This window comes from Polyodon spathula, chromosome 20, assembly GCF_017654505.1.
Source record: "Polyodon spathula isolate WHYD16114869_AA chromosome 20, ASM1765450v1, whole genome shotgun sequence".
Lineage (NCBI taxonomy): Eukaryota > Metazoa > Chordata > Actinopteri > Acipenseriformes > Polyodontidae > Polyodon > Polyodon spathula.
The window spans coordinates 15,475,448-15,493,281 of NC_054553.1; the positions used below are offsets into that span (position 1 = coordinate 15,475,448).

Below are 17,834 nucleotides of genomic sequence, written 5' to 3' on the forward strand. Positions count from 1 at the left end.
CATAAGTAAATGTGGCTTTCCAAACTCCGAGTGAGGCCCGGTCGCCCAGTCTTGCTCTTTTGGGTTGGGTTAGTAGCTTATTGATCCCAAAATCTCATCAAGCAGCTTCTTGAAGGATCCCAGGGTGCCAGCTTCAACAACATTACTGGGGAGTTGATTCCAGACCCTCACAATTGTCTGTGTAAAAAAGTGTCTCCTATTTTCTGTTCTGAATGCCCCTTTTTCTAAACTCCATTTGTGACCCCTGGTCCTTGTTTCTTTTTTCAGGCTGAAAAAGTCCCTTGGGTCGACACTGTCAATACCTTTTAGAATTTTGAATGCTTGAATTAGGTCGCCACGTAGTCTTCTTTGTTCAAGACTGAACAGATTCAATTCTTTTAGCCTGTCTGCATATGACATGCCTTTTAAGCCTGGAATAATTCTGGTCGCTCTTCTTTGCACTCTTTCTAGAGCAGCAATATCTTTTTTATAGCGAGGTGACCAGAACTGAACACAATATTCAAGATGAGGTCTTACTAGTGCATTGTACAGTTTTAACATTACTTCCCTTGATTTAAATTCAACACTTTTCACAATGTATCCGAGCATCTTGTTAGCCTTTTTTATAGCTTCCCCACATTGTCTAGATGAAGACATTTCTGAGTCAACAAAAACTCCTAGGTCTTTTTCATAGATTCCTTCTCCAATTTCAATATCTCCCATATGATATTTATAATGTACATTTTTATTTCCTGCATGCAGTACCTTACACTTTTCTCTATTAAATGTCATTTGCCATGTGTCTGCCCAGTTCTGAATCTTGTCTAGATCATTTTGAATGACCTTTGCTGCTGCAACAGTGTTTGCCACTCCTCCTACTTTTGTGTCGTCTGCAAATTTAACAAGTTTGCTTACTATACCAGAATCTAAATCATTAATGTAGATTAGGAATAGCAGAGGACCTAATACTGATCCCTGTGGTACACCGCTGGTTACCACACTCCATTCTGAGGTTTTTCCTCTAATCAGTACTTTCTGTTTTCTACATGTTAACCACTCCCTAATCCATGTACATGTGTGTGGAAGGGGTGTGGGTAATTCACTGACAAGGAGACAGACAGGTGTATTTGGAAAACACCACACAGGTGCCCAGTTTTATTTTAGGCCGGCTCTTTTCCTTTCCTTGTAATTTTTCTCTCCGGTAGAGGGCACTGTTGACCGTGGGCTGCCTATCAACGATGATAGACAGCACCACGGAAATACCACAGCTGGTACACGACCTTCAAATGCACTCGCAGGTGCTCAAAGAAATAATAATGAAAACAGAAGGCGAAAAGAACAAGGGAAAATAAAACAGTAATAAAACTACAAATAAAAGGTGCTGCACTCGGCAGCGTTATCCCGGTCGCCGCTACCCGCACGACCCGGATCACCGTCCTACTCTCTCGGCTATCTAGCCTGCTCTTTCACAATACGCCGGGGTCTGCCCAAGGGTTCCCCGCTCTCTCTCTCTGTCTCGCTGATTCCCGGTCCTGAATCAAAGTGTCCGCACCCTTAGCGCGTCTAAGTGGGCAGACCTGAGGAAACAACAGAGCGTTACTTTATAGGACCGACAATCACCCAAGACCCGCCTCTCGGCCATTCAGAGAGGGGGAAAGTCCACACTCACACTTTCCCACCTCCCCGTGTCACTGCCATGACTCACAGGCGGTTGTTGGGCGACTGCCGCCCTCTTCCTGCAGCCCGTGAACACGCCAGCAGAGTCAGCACAGATCTCTCCCTGTTACATATCCTTCCCCTCAGAATGACACCACCGGTTCATTCGAAAATCTTACACCCCCATGCCTTCCCGAGAGAAAAAGTCTGCGTTTTGATGCAGCTTTCCTGCTCGGTGGACTACCCTGAAGGCATAGGGCTGCAAGGCCAAGTACCACCGCGTGATTCTGGCATTGCTATCTTTCATCCGGTGAAGCCATGCTAAGGGGGCATGATCTGTAACCAGGGTGAAGTGTCGCCCCAGGAGGTAGTACCGGAGTGACTCGACTGCCCATTTTACCGCGAGACACTCCTTCTCGATGGTGCTATAATTTTTCTCGCGGGGAAGGAGCTTCCTGCTGATATACAGGACTGGGTGCTCGCTTCCCCGAACCTCCTGCGACAACACTGCCCCGAGACCTGTCTCTGACGCATCCGTCTGCAGGGTGAACCTCTTACCAAAATCCGGGCTGCATAGTACTGGCTTACTACACAGCCTCCGCTTCAAGGCGAGAAAGGCCCTCTGGCACGACTCCGTCCACTGAACCGTATTTGGGGCAGCCTTCCGGGTGAGGTCTGTCAAGGGAGCAGCGAGCGTAGCGAAACTCGGGATGAACTTTCTATAATAGCCCGCTAGTCCCAAGAAAGAGCGCACCTGGGTTTTGGTTGTAGGAACCGGCCAGTCAGCCAAGGCTTTCACCTTAGCAACTAGCGGTCTGATCTGGCCGCCCCCTACTCGATACCCCAAATACTCCGACTCACTCTTCCCAATGGCACACTTCTTTGGGTTAGCAGTGAGCCCCGCCTCCCGCAAGGATTGCAGCACCGCCGCTACCTTACACAGATGACTCGGCCAATCCTCACTGTGGATAACCACGTCATCTATGTAAGCAGCGGCGTACTGCTGATGGGGCCGCAAGATGCGATCCATCATCCGCTGGAAAGTGGCGGGGGCTCCGTGCAACCCAAAGGGCATGGTCCTGAATTGGTACAACCCGAAGGGAGTCGAAAACGCCGTCCTCTCTCTAGATTCCGGAGTCAGGGGTATCTGCCAGTACCCCTTCGTTAAATCCAGTGTCGTCATAAAATGAGCCGTGCCTAGACGCTCCAGCAACTCATCTACTCGGGGCATCGGATAAGCGTCAAATTTCGATTTCTCATTGATTCGTCTGAAATCAATGCAAAATCGAGTTGACCCGTCTGGCTTATCGACTAAAACGATCGGACTGTTCCAGTCACTTTGGGACTCTTCTATTACCCCCAGTCTCAGCATTTCGTCAATTTCCGCTTTTATTACCTGTCTTTTACGCTCAGGTATACGGTACGGCCTCTGGCGAACTAGCGCCCCCGGCTCAATATCAATGTGATGATGGGCTACTCGAGTCTGCCCCGGGACTGAAGAGAACACGTCAGGAAACTCCGCCACCAGACCGTGAGCCTGACATTTCTGCGTTGGTGTCAGATTCTCAGCAATCTGTACCGATCCTTTTCTTGCCAACACAGAAAGATCAGGTCCCAGGTCCGTGACGTCATCTGCATGCGCCACTAACAACGCCTCTGGCTGTAACCAAGGCTTTAAAAGATTGATATGGTAAATGTGTTTCTCTGTCCGTCGCTCCGGCTGGCAGATCTCATAGTCCACCTTCCCAACCTGGCGTGTAACCTCAAAGGGTCCTTGCCACTTAGCCAAGAGTTTCGACTCAGAACTGGGTAATAATAGAAGTACCTTATCCCCCGGCTGAAATGTGCGCAACCGGGCTCCTCGGTTATATTGTGTCTCCTGTCTGTGCTGCGCCTGCTGCAAATTGTCATGCGCCCATTTCCCAACAGACTCAAGACGTTTGCGCAGGTCCAACACATACCGGACTGTATTGGTCGAATTGTCCTGCTGCTCCTCCCACATCTCTCTGACCAGATCGAGCACGCCCCGGGGTCTCCGCCCATACAGCAGCTCGAATGGTGAAAACCCCGTAGAAGCCTGGGGAACCTCTCTGATCGCAAAGAGAAGGGGAGGAATCAGCTGGTCCCAGTAACGCACATCACTACGAATAAATCTGCGCAACATGTTCTTAAGGGTCTTATTAAAGCGTTCCACCAAACCGTCTGTCTGAGGATGAAACACAGAGGTCCTAATGGTCTTAATTCCCAAAAGCTTACATGTTCCGCGGATTAGTCGGGACATAAAATTGGTGCCTTGATCGGTTAGTATCTCTTTGGGAATCCCCACCCGGGAAAAAACCTTCACAAGCTCGTTGGCAACAGACTTAGCGGACATAGATCGGAGGGGAATTGCCTCTGGATAACGCGTAGCGTAATCCAGAATGACAAGTAGGTGGGTGTATCCTGCCGCACTCCTTTCTAGTGGCCCAACTATGTCCATCCCAATACGCTCAAACGGAGCTTCCACTAGGGGCAAAGGCACCAGAGGGGCTCGTGGAACGGCTCTAGGGCTGGCCTTCTGACATTCCCCACAACGCTCACAAAACCGCTTAACATCGCCATCCAGCCCCAGCCAGAAGAACCGTGACACAAGCCTTGCTTTAGTTTTATCCCTTCCCAAATGACCAGACAGGGGAATAGCGTGAGCCAGCTGCAACAAATCCTCCTTAAAGGGCTGAGGAATGAGCAACTGATGACGCACTTCACCGGTCTGGGGTAATTTATCAACACGGTACAGTAGGTCTCGATCAATTTCAAAGTGGGGGTACGTGGCGGCGCGTCTGGGCTCGACCACCCGACCATTAACCACCGCTGCTTGGTCAAAGAGCCTGCCCAGCACGTCGTCACGCCCTTGCTCGAGTCGGAAGTCACGGGAGCGAGCTAAGAAATCAGCTCCCATGGCTTCCAACTCGGGGTCAGGTCGGTCCCGAGCAGAGGCAGCCGAGCCAGACCCCTGCGCTGGCTCCGCGACCTCCCCCCCGGACTCTTCACCAACCGCCCCCACCTGAAACTTCTCCGACTCCCTCCATTGCCAGCCCTCATTCTTAGCGATCCGACGCTCCCGTTTAGTTTTACGGGGTTTAAATCTATGGCAAAACCATTCTGGATCGCGAAAGGGAAAAATCTCTCCAATTACTTCCTCTTTCTTAGCCAATAAAGAAGACGGGGCTGTCAGAGCAGCCAACCAATCTTTAAACTGCTCACAGTCCCGTCCCAGAACTACTGGTACCGGCAATCGAGGACATAATCCTACCTGCACCTGCGTCACCTGCTGGCCAATAGTCATACACACATTTATCTTGGGATAGGAGCGGACATCCCCATGAATACATTTAATATGCACCCGTCCCAATATACGTTTATGCCCCGGTGAGATTAGGCTCTCCTGTACCAGAGACTGACTACACCCTGAGTCCAGGAGAGCCTGGGTTTTTGTACCATCCACTGTCACCGGAATAACAAAACCCGTGTGCTGAAGCGACTGAGGTAATTGAACGTGCTTACCTGGTCGGCTGAGGTCACACTCCATCACGGGGCAGTCCCGGGAGAGGTGGCCCACCTCCCTGCACGTCCAACACCTCGGTGGGCTGGCTTCTCTCCCCGAAGTTTTGAAAAGAGGGGGAAACACTGGAGCCATAAAAGGGGCTCGCCGATAAGGCGTCCGCGCGAGACCCCGGTCCGACACTGCAGCAGCCCGTGGGTATCCCCACCCTGCCCCAGTACCCGGGCCGGGAGCTCCCGCCGACACCCCCCGACCAAATCCTAGACTACCCCTTCCCCCCAGTCCCTTCGCCCTTTCCGGGGCCAGTTGAGGGGACGATCCAGTAGCCGCACTCCTCCCGGGCAGTTTCGCGGGCGTTGGTTCCGCTGCCTGGTACTGCTCGGCAAGTTCGACCGCCCGGTCCAGCGTGTCTGGTGCCTGCCGCTGGACCCACAGCCGAGGTTCCGGGGCTAGACATTCCAGGAAGCGCTCCACCACGATCATCTCCACCACCCTGGCTTTGGTGTTCAGCTCCGGGTTCAACCAACCCAGTGCGTAATCCTTCAGACGGTGGGCGATGGCTCGTGGGTGCTCCCCTACCGCAAACTGCTCCTCTCGGAATTTCTTCCGATACCCCTCCGGTGTGGCCCCCACGCGATTAAGGATGACGGTTTTCAGCGTGGGGTAATCCATCATCCGTTCTGGGGACAGCGTTCTCGCTGCTGCTTGCGCCTCCCCCGTGAGCTGAGGAAGCAGGTAACTAGCCCACCGGGCTGGATCCCACCCGGCCGAGGTCGCCATAGCTTCAAACACCTCCAAATAGGCGTCAGGTCGATCCTCGGCCGTCATTTTTGTGGGGCGTTGCAACTGGGGGTCTGGAGCTGCGGGTCTTGCCGCCCCCTGCACTGCTGCGGTGAGCGTCTGGCGCAGGAGGTCCATCATCGCCGCAAACTGCGTAGCATCCATGGCTCGTCTGCTCCTTCTATAGCTGCACTGCTTGGGGCAGTGCCAGTGAATCCCACTTCTGACACCACGTGTGGAAGGGGTGTGGGTAATTCACTGACAAGGAGACAGACAGGTGTATTTGGAAACACCACACAGGTGCCCAGTTTTATTTTAGGCCGGCTCTTTTCCTTTCCTTGTATTTTTTTTTTCTCTCCGGTAGAGGGCACTGTTGACCGTGGGCTGCCTATCAACGATGATAGACAGCACCACGGAAATACCACAGCTGGTACACGAACAGCAAATGCACTCGCAGGTGCTCAAAGAAATAATAATGAAAACAGAAGGCGAAAAGAACAAGGGAAAATAAAACAGTAATAAAACTACAAATAAAAGGTGCTGCACTCGGCAGCGTTATCCCGGTCGCCGCTACCCGCACGACCCGGATCACCGTCCTACTCTCTCGGCTATCTAGCCTGCTCTTTCACAATACGCCGGGGTCTGCCCAAGGGTTCCCCGCTCTCTCTCTCTGTCTCGCTGATTCCCGGTCCTGAATCAAAGGGTCCGCACCCTTAGCGCGTCTAAGTGGGCAGACCTGAGGAAACAACAGAGCGTTATTTTATAGGACCGACAATCACCCAAGACCCGCCTCTCGGCCATTCAGAGAGGGGGAAAGTCCACACACACACTTTCCCACCTCCCCGTGTCACTGCCATGACTCACAGGCGGTTGTTGGGCGACTGCCGCCCTCTTCCTGCAGCCCGTTGCACAGATCTCTCCCTGTTACAATGTGTTTCCTTGAATCCCAACTGCGTTCAGTTTGAGAATTAATCTTTTGTGCGGGACTTTGTCAAAAGCTTTCTGGAAATCTAAATAAACCATGTCATATGCTTTGCAATTATCCATTATCGATGTTGCATCCTCAAAAAAATCAAGCAAGTTAGTTAGGCACGATCTCCCTTTCCTAAAACCATGTTGACTGTCTCCCAGTACCCTGTTACCATATAGGTAATTTTCCATTTTGGATCTTATTATAGTTTCCATAAGTTTGCATATAATAGAAGTCAGGCTTACTGGTCTGTAGTTACCTGGTTCAGTTTTGTTTCCCTTTTTGTGGATCGGTATTACGTTTGCAATTTTCCAGTCTGTCGGTACAACCCCTGTGTCAAGAGACTGTTGCATGATCTTGGTTAGCGGTTTGTAAATTACTTCTTTCATTTCTTTGAGTACTACTGGGAGGATCTCATCCGGCCCAGGGGATTTGTTTATTTTAAGAGCTCCTAGTCCCTTTAACACTTCTGCCTCAGTTATGCTAAAGTTATTTAAAACTGGATAGGAACTGGATGACATGTGGGGCATGTTGTCAGTATCTTCCTTTGTAAAAACTTGTGAAAAGTAATCATTTAATATATTTGCTATTTTTTTTCTCTTCATCTACGATTTTGCCATTTGTATCTCTTAAACATTTAATCTCCTCTTTGAATGTTCTCTTGCTGTTGTAATATTGGAAAAACATTTTGGAATTGGTTTTAGCTCCCTTAGCAATGTTTCATTTCTATTTCTCTCTTGGCCTTTCTAACTTCCTTTTTGACTTGCGTTTGCAGTTCTGTGTACTCTTTCTGCGTACTTTCTTTTTGGTCCTTTTTTAATGCTCTGTAAAGTGCCTTTTTTCGCTGAATATTTTTTTTTAATTGATCTATTAAACCATTTTGGCAATTTAGTTTTACATTTAGATTTGTCTACTTTAGGGATATAATTGTTTTGTGCCTCTAGTACTACATTTTTGAAGAACAACCATCCTTCTTCTGTGGGTGTTTTCTCTATTTTACTCCAATCTACTTCTGTTAGTCTCTGTTTCATACCTTCATAGTTTGCTTTTCTAAAATTGTAAACCTTAGCTTTAGTCATTTCTTTTGGGGATTTAAAAAACACTTCAAATGAGACCATGTTGTGGTCTGAGTTTGCCAGTGGTTCTCTGACCTCTGTTTTAGTTATTCTATCTTCGTTATTTGAAAAGACTAAATCAAGGCATGCCTCCCCTCTAGTCGGTGCCTTGACAAATTGTGTTAGGAAGCAGTCATTTGTCATTTCCACCATTTCTATTTCATCCTTCGTGCTACCCACCGGGTTTTCCCATTTTATTTGGGGGAAGTTGAAATCCCCCATTAGTATGGCTTCTCCTTTGCTACACACATTTCTAATGTCATTGTATAACAGATTATTGTGCTCACCGTCTGAATCTGGCGGTCTATAGCATGCTCCTATTATTATGCCTTTTGAATTTTTGTCCATTATTCTGACCCATATTGATTCGGTTTTATTTTCTTTGTCCAGGTTTAACACCTGGGCTTCAAGACTGTTTCTTATGTATAGCGCTACCCCTCCTCCTCTTCTGTCCTGCCTGTCTTTCCTATACAGTGTATACCCACAAATATTATATTCGTCCCCATCACTCTCAGACAACCACGTTTCTGTAACACCTATCACATCATAGTTACTTGTTAGTGCAGTAGCTTCAAGTTCTAGAATTTTGTTTCTGATACTTCTAGCATTTAGATAAATACATTTAATGGTTGTCTTACCTGAGTTGTTGTTCTTGTTTTGATGCGGTCTCCCTTCTGTTTTTTTGTTGATTTCTCCCCCCTTCCTTTCTAGTTTAAATTCTTCCGAACCTGCTCGAGGATCTTTTCTCCGAGTAGACTAGTTCCCTTGTTATTTAAATGCAGTCCATCCCGTCTATACAGATAGTCCTCGTTGTAGAATGTGGTCCAATGATCAAGATAGGTGAAGCCTTCCCGTGTGCACCACGTCTTCAGCCATGCGTTTTGATTAATTATTTCCAGCTGTCCATATGGTCCTTTGCAAGGTGCGGGTAGTATACCAGAAAATACCACAGTTTTGGTTTTCTCTTTTAATTTCCTTCCTAGCTCTCTGAATTTGTTTTGCAGGGATTTTGGTCTGTCTCTTCCAATGTTGTTTGTACCAATGTGGACGACTACTACCGGGTCGTCTCCTGTTCGTTCTAGGAGCCTGTCCACGTTCTCAGTGATGTGCTTGACCGAGGCTCCCGGAAGGCAGCACACTGTTGTAGTAAGGGGGTCCAAACTGCAAATTGAACTTGCTGTGTTTCTCAATATGGAGTCCCCAACAATCATGACCTCCCTTCTTTTTGCTGTCTGGTCACCACTGTCAATAGGGTCCTGGATGTTGTTCCTTTCATTCTCTTGTTGTTGGTTCTGCTCATCAAAATTCTGAAGTGACTCAAATCTGTTGGTTGTTTTGATTTCTGGTGGTTGTGTTTGACGAAGTTTCTTTTTTTCCCTGCTTCTACCTACCTGAACCCAGCTGTTCTGACCTTCTATCTCCCTGGTGGCTTTCAGTCTGTTAGGGGTGATGCAGACTTCCATAAATTGTGGGTGTGCCAGTTCCTCAAGATCCTGTTGCTGTCTCACTTCTTCCAGCTCTATTTCTAGCATATTTACTAGTTTATGCAAATCCTGGATCGCGCGGCACTTTACGCACACTTGGTTTAGCTCCGCTGGGTTTTCTCGGATTTCCCACATCAAGCAGGTGTCACAGATTACTGGCTTGAAGACCATGTTGAGGTTTTTTTTTTTTTTTTTTTGAAGTTTAGTTTCTTCTGCAGCCGTCAACCTGCTTTCCAACTGCTTCGAAACTGCTCTGTACTTTTCCACGCCTGTACTTCTCCCACTCGCTGTCGCTTCCACTCGCTGTCGCTGGGAAGACTGCCTCGTTTAACTGCGTTGTTCTGCTGTGCTGTCGGCTCCTCCCCTCGCCCATGTCTCAAAACGGCACTGAATTTGAATCAGCTGCTCCGAGTTTCAGCTTGTTTGTTATCAGAAAAACATACGCGGCTGTTTGACTTTGAGCTGCTGCTGTGTTTCCCCAATGTCCTCTGTTTTCTGATTAAAGCAATTCAAGATGCAATTTCTCCTTTCTGCTTCGAAACTGCTCTGTACTTTTCCACGCCTGTACTTCTCCCACTCGCTTTACTATTAATTACTATTACTATTACTATTACTATTACTAGTACTATTAATTACTCAATTACTATAGACACATATTTTTAATCCAATGGTGATAACAACTTCTGCTGTTAGCTATTCATTTAAAAGATGTCCTTAATTAGTGTTTACATTGAAACTAATTTTTAGAAAATGCTTTAAAATGTATTTGAAGCAATATGGGCAAGGGCTATAAGAGCTCCCACACTAGGGAGCAAACTAGCTTCATTCTTTATTCTATAATGGAAAACGACTGGCTGATACATTTTGTTTTTAGGAGTTTTAATCTTAACCAGCAAACACAGATAAAACGTCCAGAAGCAAACACAAACATGTCCCATAAACACTAAACAGACAAGTGAAGACTCTTACTTATGCTGTGCCTGCTTGGCTGGTTTGAATACCACACACCAGGCTCTGCAAAAGCTTACAGTGCTGCACATATGGGGATTCTTTACCGCACTTTTGTGGTATTCCACTCAGAGTTCTGTAAGCACTTTCGTAGTATTCCACTCAGAGTCCTGGTATTCCACTAACTTGCTACACCCCCCCATATACAGTATATAATTAATATATTCATATATATGTATATTAATTCTTTCTTGATTATATATTTTAAAAAATCCACCCGATTTCTTCTGATTTTTTTAATTAAATAATTCTACACGATTTTTTAAAAGGTAGTCACCTGAATTTGAGAAAAAATTTCACCCAAAAATTAGGCACTCTAATAATGATTTACACAAAAAAAAGAGCATTTTGCCTCTGAGAAACCCTTATAACAGCCTCCCATAGCAAAAGCACAGCAAAGTGTATGAAGCACAGTGAAAGCATGTTGAAGCACAGGCAAGCATTGTAAAGCCCAGAGAGCTATTATGCATGGGAAAGCATTGGAAAGCTAAAAAAATACTGTGAAAAAGTTTCACAAAAAGGAAATCCAGATCCTAGCCAGTATCTGTAATTTGATTGTGTCGTGGTTATTGGTACACCAGCTACTGGAGCCTCAGCGCACACAAGTTCTACAAACTGCTTTTGGAAAACATTAAAAAAAACGGTCCTAGAATGTTTTGGACAGTTTATCAGCGCACCGATACGTGTTATGAAAATACCTGCTTATTATAGAAACAGAACTGACCAAGTCATGCCATTCCCTTTCTATTCATAGCATCACTGACTAGTTTGAAAAAGACTGCAGTTTAAGATAATGGTATTGCTTGGTATCAAGATGGTTGGTGACTATGTATTGTTATTGTTATTTTCATGTACGGTGAGGGACGCTGTTATGATTATTAAAAAGGACTTGTGGAAGATGGATATTTACATCACTCTGTTCTAGCACAGGTAATTCCACTCAGAACAGCAGACCAGTAAACTAACATATACAATCTTAAGATCACTGAAACTGTTAAATTAGAGCTTAAAGAGTTAAACATTCCAGCCCCTACTACGCCACTTTCACTTTTACAAGAGATGCTTCCTTCTACAGATAACAACCAGACATTCTAGAGTCAATACATTCCATGACAAAAGGACTCTGAATCTGAATCTGAAGATAATGTCTAATCCGGAGCTCTGTTTTGTGTTGCAGACTATGCCTGGCCTCTGCCCAGTGCATTATGTCCCATCTGGATCTATCTGGATGTGCTGTGCTCCACTGCGTCCATCATGCATCTGTGCGCCATCTCTCTGGATCGCTATGTGGCGATACGCAACCCCATCGAGCACAGCCGCTTCAACTCACGCACCAAGGCTAGGATGAAGATCGCTGCGGTCTGGACCATATCCATTGGTAAATACCTCATTCTTAAAAGGATTGCCTTGTGTTTTATAAGTATAAGCTCTATACACAGGGTAAGAATGAAACCTTTATAGCATGGGTGTCAAACTCCAGTCCTCGAGGGTTGCAGGGTCTTTTGGTTTTCATTCCAACTTAAGCTCTCACTTCACTTCACTGATCTAATTAATTGTTCAAATGAACATGTTCATTATTTTTTCAGGGTCTTTTACAGTTGATGGTTTTATAATGCATTTGATTCAAGGTACACGACCTATAAAACATTTTGAGGCCCGTGGAGAAGTGATAAAATGTGTCCAGTTAATCAAATAATTAAACCAATTAAGTAATTGAGAGCTTGGTTGAAACGAAAGCCAGAAGACACTGCGGCCTTCCAAGAACTGAGTTTGCCACCCCTGGCTTATGGGCACATTATTTACGGTTAATGGTCCATGTCACCTCAAGGCATAGTCAAGTCAAATGTGTCTTTCCAATAAGGACCATTGCCAGCTACAGTAGTGATCTGTACTGCTCTCTGGATGGTTACTAATATAAAGACACTCATCTAGTCTTTATTATGGGAGGCAAATAGAACCAAAGAGCAGCTCTTGAACTAATAGGCAAAGCATCTTAACAGTGATTTACAAACTGCATATTTGGGTAACACAGACTTAATAAAAACAATATGTGAGTAGTTGCTGTAAGAACACAAAGGGAACAGTAATATATATATATATATATATATATATATATATATATATATATATATATATATATATATACACACACACACACACACACAGTGCCTTGATAAAGTATTCAGCCCCCATCCTTTTTTTACATTGAAGAGTCTCGCAGCCTGGGATTTTGATGCATTAGATTGGGAATTTTTATTTGTGAGTCACACATTCTTCTTCACAGAGTTCCCCCCAAAAAGAAAGAAATTAGTAAACAATAAAATAATAAAAATTAAAAAACTGAAATGTCATCATTTTTGAAGTATTCATCCCCCTGGTTCAATACTTGGTTGAACCACCTCTGGCAGCTATTACAGCCAGTAGTCTTTTCAGATAAGTCTTTATTAACTTTACACACCGTGATGGAGCAATATTTGCCCATTCCGCCTTGCAAAATTGCTCAAACTGTGTCAAGTTAGTTGGGGAACGGTGATGGACAGCAATTTTGAGGTCTTGTCATAGATTTTCGATGGGTCAGGACTCTGACTAGGCCACTCAAGGACATCTATTTTCTTCATTTTAAGCCACTCCAGTGTTGCTCTGGCAGTGTGCCTTGGATCATTGTCCTGTTGAAAGACAACTTCTTCCACAGTTTTTGGCAGAGGGGTGCAGGTTTTTATCCAGGATTTCTCTGTATTGTGCGCCATTCATCCTCCCATCAATCCTGATAATATTGCCAGTCTCTGCTGCTGAAAATCATCCCCATAACATGATGCTACCTCCGCCATACTTTATGGTGGGGATGGTGTTACCTGGCTGGAGTGCAGTGTTTGATTTGCGCCACACATACCGCTTAGCGTTCAGGCCAAAAAATTCAACTTTGTCTTATCAGACCATAAGACATTTTGCCACATAACTGCAGTATCTTCTAGGTGACATTTTGCAAACTCTTTGTGGGCAAGGATATGGGTTTTTTTCAGCCAGGACTTCTTCCTTGCCACTCTCCCATAAAGGCCCTTTTTGTGGAATGCCTTGGAGATTGTTGGTACATGAACATCATCATCCATTGCAGCCACTGACTTCTGTAAGTCATTCAGAGTAACAGCTAGCCTCACAGAAGCTTTCCTAAGAAATGCCCTTCTTGTCCGGCAACTAGGTTTAGAGGGGCAGCCTGATATAGGCATTGTGGTGGTAGTTTCGTATTTTTCCCACTTCTGTACGATGAGCTCTGAAGGATGTTCAATGCCTTTGAAATGGTTTTGTACCCTTCCCCAGATTTGTGCTTCTCTATAATCACATACCTGACTTGTTTAGAATGCTCTTTTGTCTTCATTTTAATACTTTCTTTTGAAAGTCTCTACCATACTGTGGGACCATACAGAGAAAGCAGTATTTATCCTCACAGATTAATTTAAATCAGGTGATCCACTAATTTCTTACACAGGTGGTCCATCAACAAATTATGTGACTTGTGAGGTAATATATTGCACCTGAGCAAATTTAGGCTTGCAATTACAAAGGGTATGAATACTTTTTTAATCTGATAATTTCCTTTTTTCATTTTTAGTAAATTATTGAAAGCTTTTGGAATTTATTTTTTTATTTGACATGGTGCTCAAGGCTTTACAGATCAGTGGGAAAAAATCCTAATTTAACCTATTTCAAATTCTGAATCTGAGACTCTTAAATGTGACAAAAGGGATGGGGGCTGAATACTTTTTCAAGGCACTATATATATATATATATATATATATATATATATATATATATATATATATATATATATATATATATATATATATCTATATATATATATATATATATACGACTGATGATAAATGTAACTTAGCAACAGAATTAGCAAAGTTAGTGATATTGTAGCATGTTGTTGCATAAAGGTGGAGGGATTACTGTAATCATGACAGGCAGCTGTGAAGTTGTAGGGTCATTATTCAGAGTGCTGAGTTCTGACAGGTGTGGAGTTGTAGGGTCATTATTCAGAGTGCTGAGTTCTAGCAGAGGTGTGGAGTTGTAGGGTTAGTATTCAGAGTGCTGATTTCTGAGAGGCAGCTGTGGAGCTGTAGGGGTAACTGTTCAGTCTGTCCCATAACTACCTTGCAATCTTTAGTGTGTGCAACCTGCCAGTCCATGCTCACTGAACCTTGTCACTCCCTCTTCCACAGAACATTTGTAATTGCTTTATGTAATAGGAACAGTCACAGGCCTTTTCAAAACCTGTTCCCTCACTCTTCCCTTCAATGGCTTGTGACAGTTCACAAAGCATGAGACAACAGACAAGGACACCGGAAACACTATTTCAACCATGTCTGAAAAACACTGTCAGACTTCTAAGGCTTTTTCAATAGATCGGTTAGTTACCTGTAGGCACCATGCTTGGACAGCTCTATGTTGCTTTCTTTTCTTTTAGAGCCCTTGAAGGATTGTCACTTAACAAAAAATCAAGCTCCACTTCTGACAGATTCACACATAGTTAGACATCTTTCTAAGAAATGAATGTCCGTGGAATTTTCCAGCCTTATATTTTATTCTCTCCCTACACTGGTGTTCCACTGGCCATATTCATAAAGAACTGGGGTTGATTGACATCCCAGTGCTATAATACACAGAGGGTGGGAATCAAAAAACATTAAAAAATCTCACAGTTCTGTTGGAACATTCAATAGCATGTTGACGTGTTTATTCAGGGAAGATGGGACTCTTATTGATTATCAGTCAAGACTGAAAACTTATTTTTAGAAAATAGCTTTTCTATTTTAGTGTTCCTATTTTACAAATTAAACTGATATTTTCTTTTGTGCTTTTTTAAATTTCCAATTGTATTTTTTTTGTTGTTGTTTTAACTCGTTGTTATATTGATACAACTGAGTTTTTTTTTTTTTTTTTTTTTTACAATTAAAACCACTTTTGTAATCTCTTTTAATTGCTGTTTTGTAATTCACTGGACTAATTGTTGGCATTGCTTTGTATTGTATAGTGCTTTGAGGTACGTTATGATTTGTGCTTACTGAATGTAACAACCTGTTCAGCACAGCTACACGTGGAGATCCTAGCTATCTTCACATGACAAACAGCGTTTAAATGTTTTTTTAACTTCAGTTACACACATTGGATCACTTTACTCCTATTTAAGTTCATTAATTTCACCATCCCTCTACCTCTCTGAGTTGCCACTTTTTTTCAGTTACCACATAGTCAACCAAGAGGGTCTGCTGCCGCGTCTAGACCCCCAAACCAAGTGGGTTTGAGGCAAAATGATTCGTCTTCAAATAAATACGTAGTTTGTTCTGAACTGCTCAGCACTTATTCAAAATGACTAATTTGCCTTTTCCTCTTGTTTTGCAACAGGTATTTCAATGCCCATTCCTGTCATAGGCCTCCATGACGAATCCAAAGTTTTTGTTAATGGAAGCTGCATCCTAAACGAAGAGAACTTTGTTCTCATCGGGTCCTTTGTGGCTTTTTTCATCCCCCTCATCATCATGGTCTTCACATACTGCCTGACAGTTAAGGTTCTGCAGAGACAGGCCACTGTGTTTTTACACGAGGAAAACCCTAAACAGCAAAGGAGAAGCAGCCTGAACTGTCTAAAGAAGGATGCCAGCCAGACTCCCTCTGACAACATATCCATAATACACAGCCTAGTACGGCCTTCCCACTTAAACTCTCCCCTCAGTAGAGAGCAGAAGACGGGTGGCAAAGGCATGATGCAGGCCATTAGGAACGAGCGCAGGGCCTCCAAGGTTCTGGGAGTGGTGTTCTTTCTTTTCTTGCTTATGTGGTGCCCATTCTTCATCACTAACGTCATGTCTGTCCTCTGCAAAGGAGCCTGTGACCGAGAGCTCCTTGGAGAGCTGCTCAATGTGTTTGCCTGGGTGGGCTACATTTCTTCTGGAGTCAACCCCTTGGTTTACACCCTCTTCAATAAAACCTACCGGCAGGCGTTTTCCAGTTATATCCGGTGCCAGTACAAGAACAGTAAAACACCCTTGAATGGCATACAGCAGCCGCCCAGCCTCACTACCACCATCTATGAGAAAGACATCAACCTCAGCTATAGAAACGGGAATGAGCTGAACAGCATGGATCAGAACAACACTGACGAGGCACTGGAAATGCAACCAGGTACCTTGGAAGTATCTATTAACAGCTGCAATGTCATCATTGACAGAATCAGCTGTGTGTAGTCTTATTCGCTGTGGAATAACTTCCCACTGTAATAGACAATATTTAAGTAACTGCTACCAAGCCCTGGACAGTGTGTTTGGTACAATGCATAATATGACAGCCATCACAGACTGTATCTGTTTTTGTTTATACATGTGTAAAGAATTAATAGTATAGATTGTTGTAGCAATGATTTTTTATGGGAAAATAGTGAGGAAAACTTTGATCTGTATGTGATGGTCAGGGTACATTATCCAGATAGCACCCAGGGATTGTGCTGTGGTATGTGTGTTTTAAAGGCACCCTCAAAATATAGCTACCAAGCTGCATTGGTAACCCTGTCCTCCTAGGCCCTCCGCTCAGCCCCTTGCAGATTAAATCCTGTCTTTCAAATTCCTACAGTACTTCAGATGTTTGGATTTCTAGGAACGCAGTGCCCCCTTGTGGTATTATAGATTATTATAGTTCTTGCGTGTCTCAATTACTGCCTGGATCAACTCCTTTTTTTTTTTTTTTTTTTTTTTTTTTTTTCTGCTTTTGGCCCCATCCTTCAACGCAGGATAGCACCACTATTTTCAAAGATAAACGTGGATGATTTAAGGCACCATGTGTAATGATACAACTGAAGAATTGAATTGAGGACTGAACATTTCTCATGGAGGGGAATCAAAAGAAAGAGTTATTCTCAACCTCGAAAGAACACCAGCAGTGTTAATTTTGAAACTCCTCCTGTATCTATTCCATGTTGTGACAAGAAACTAGCAGTAGCAGAAATAAAACAAACTAATCAAAGGACCCCAACAGGGGAAATGTGTTAAACAGCGTTAACCTGGGCTGCTCTGAATCTGTGTGTGCAATGCCCTCCAGGATTTAATTCAAGCAGTGTTAACCTGGGCTGCTCTGAATCTGTGTGTGCAATGCCCTCCAGGATTTAATTCAAGCAGTGTTAACCTGGGCTGCTCTGAATCTCTGTGTGCAATGCCCTCCAGGATTTAATTCAAGCAGCGTTAACCTGGGCTGCTCTGAAGCTGTGTGTGCAATGCCCTCCAGGATTTAATTCAAGCAGTGTTAACCTG

The 17,834-nt window shown here is 44.4% G+C and overlaps 1 protein-coding gene across 1 annotated transcript in view; it reads left to right on the top strand.

Moving 5' to 3' along the window:
• The window catches only part of htr2cl1 (5-hydroxytryptamine (serotonin) receptor 2C, G protein-coupled-like 1), a 260,209-nt gene extending 242,950 nt beyond the window's left edge, over positions 1 to 17,259 (top strand). Inside the window, exons 4-5 of the mRNA XM_041220521.1 lie at positions 11,711 to 11,911; positions 15,940 to 17,259. Of these exons, the coding sequence (XP_041076455.1) occupies positions 11,711 to 11,911; positions 15,940 to 16,778 (1,040 nt within the window). The 3' untranslated portion in view covers positions 16,779 to 17,259. The remainder of the gene's footprint in view (positions 1 to 11,710; positions 11,912 to 15,939) is intronic.
• The last annotated feature ends 575 nt before the right edge of the window (positions 17,260 to 17,834 follow it).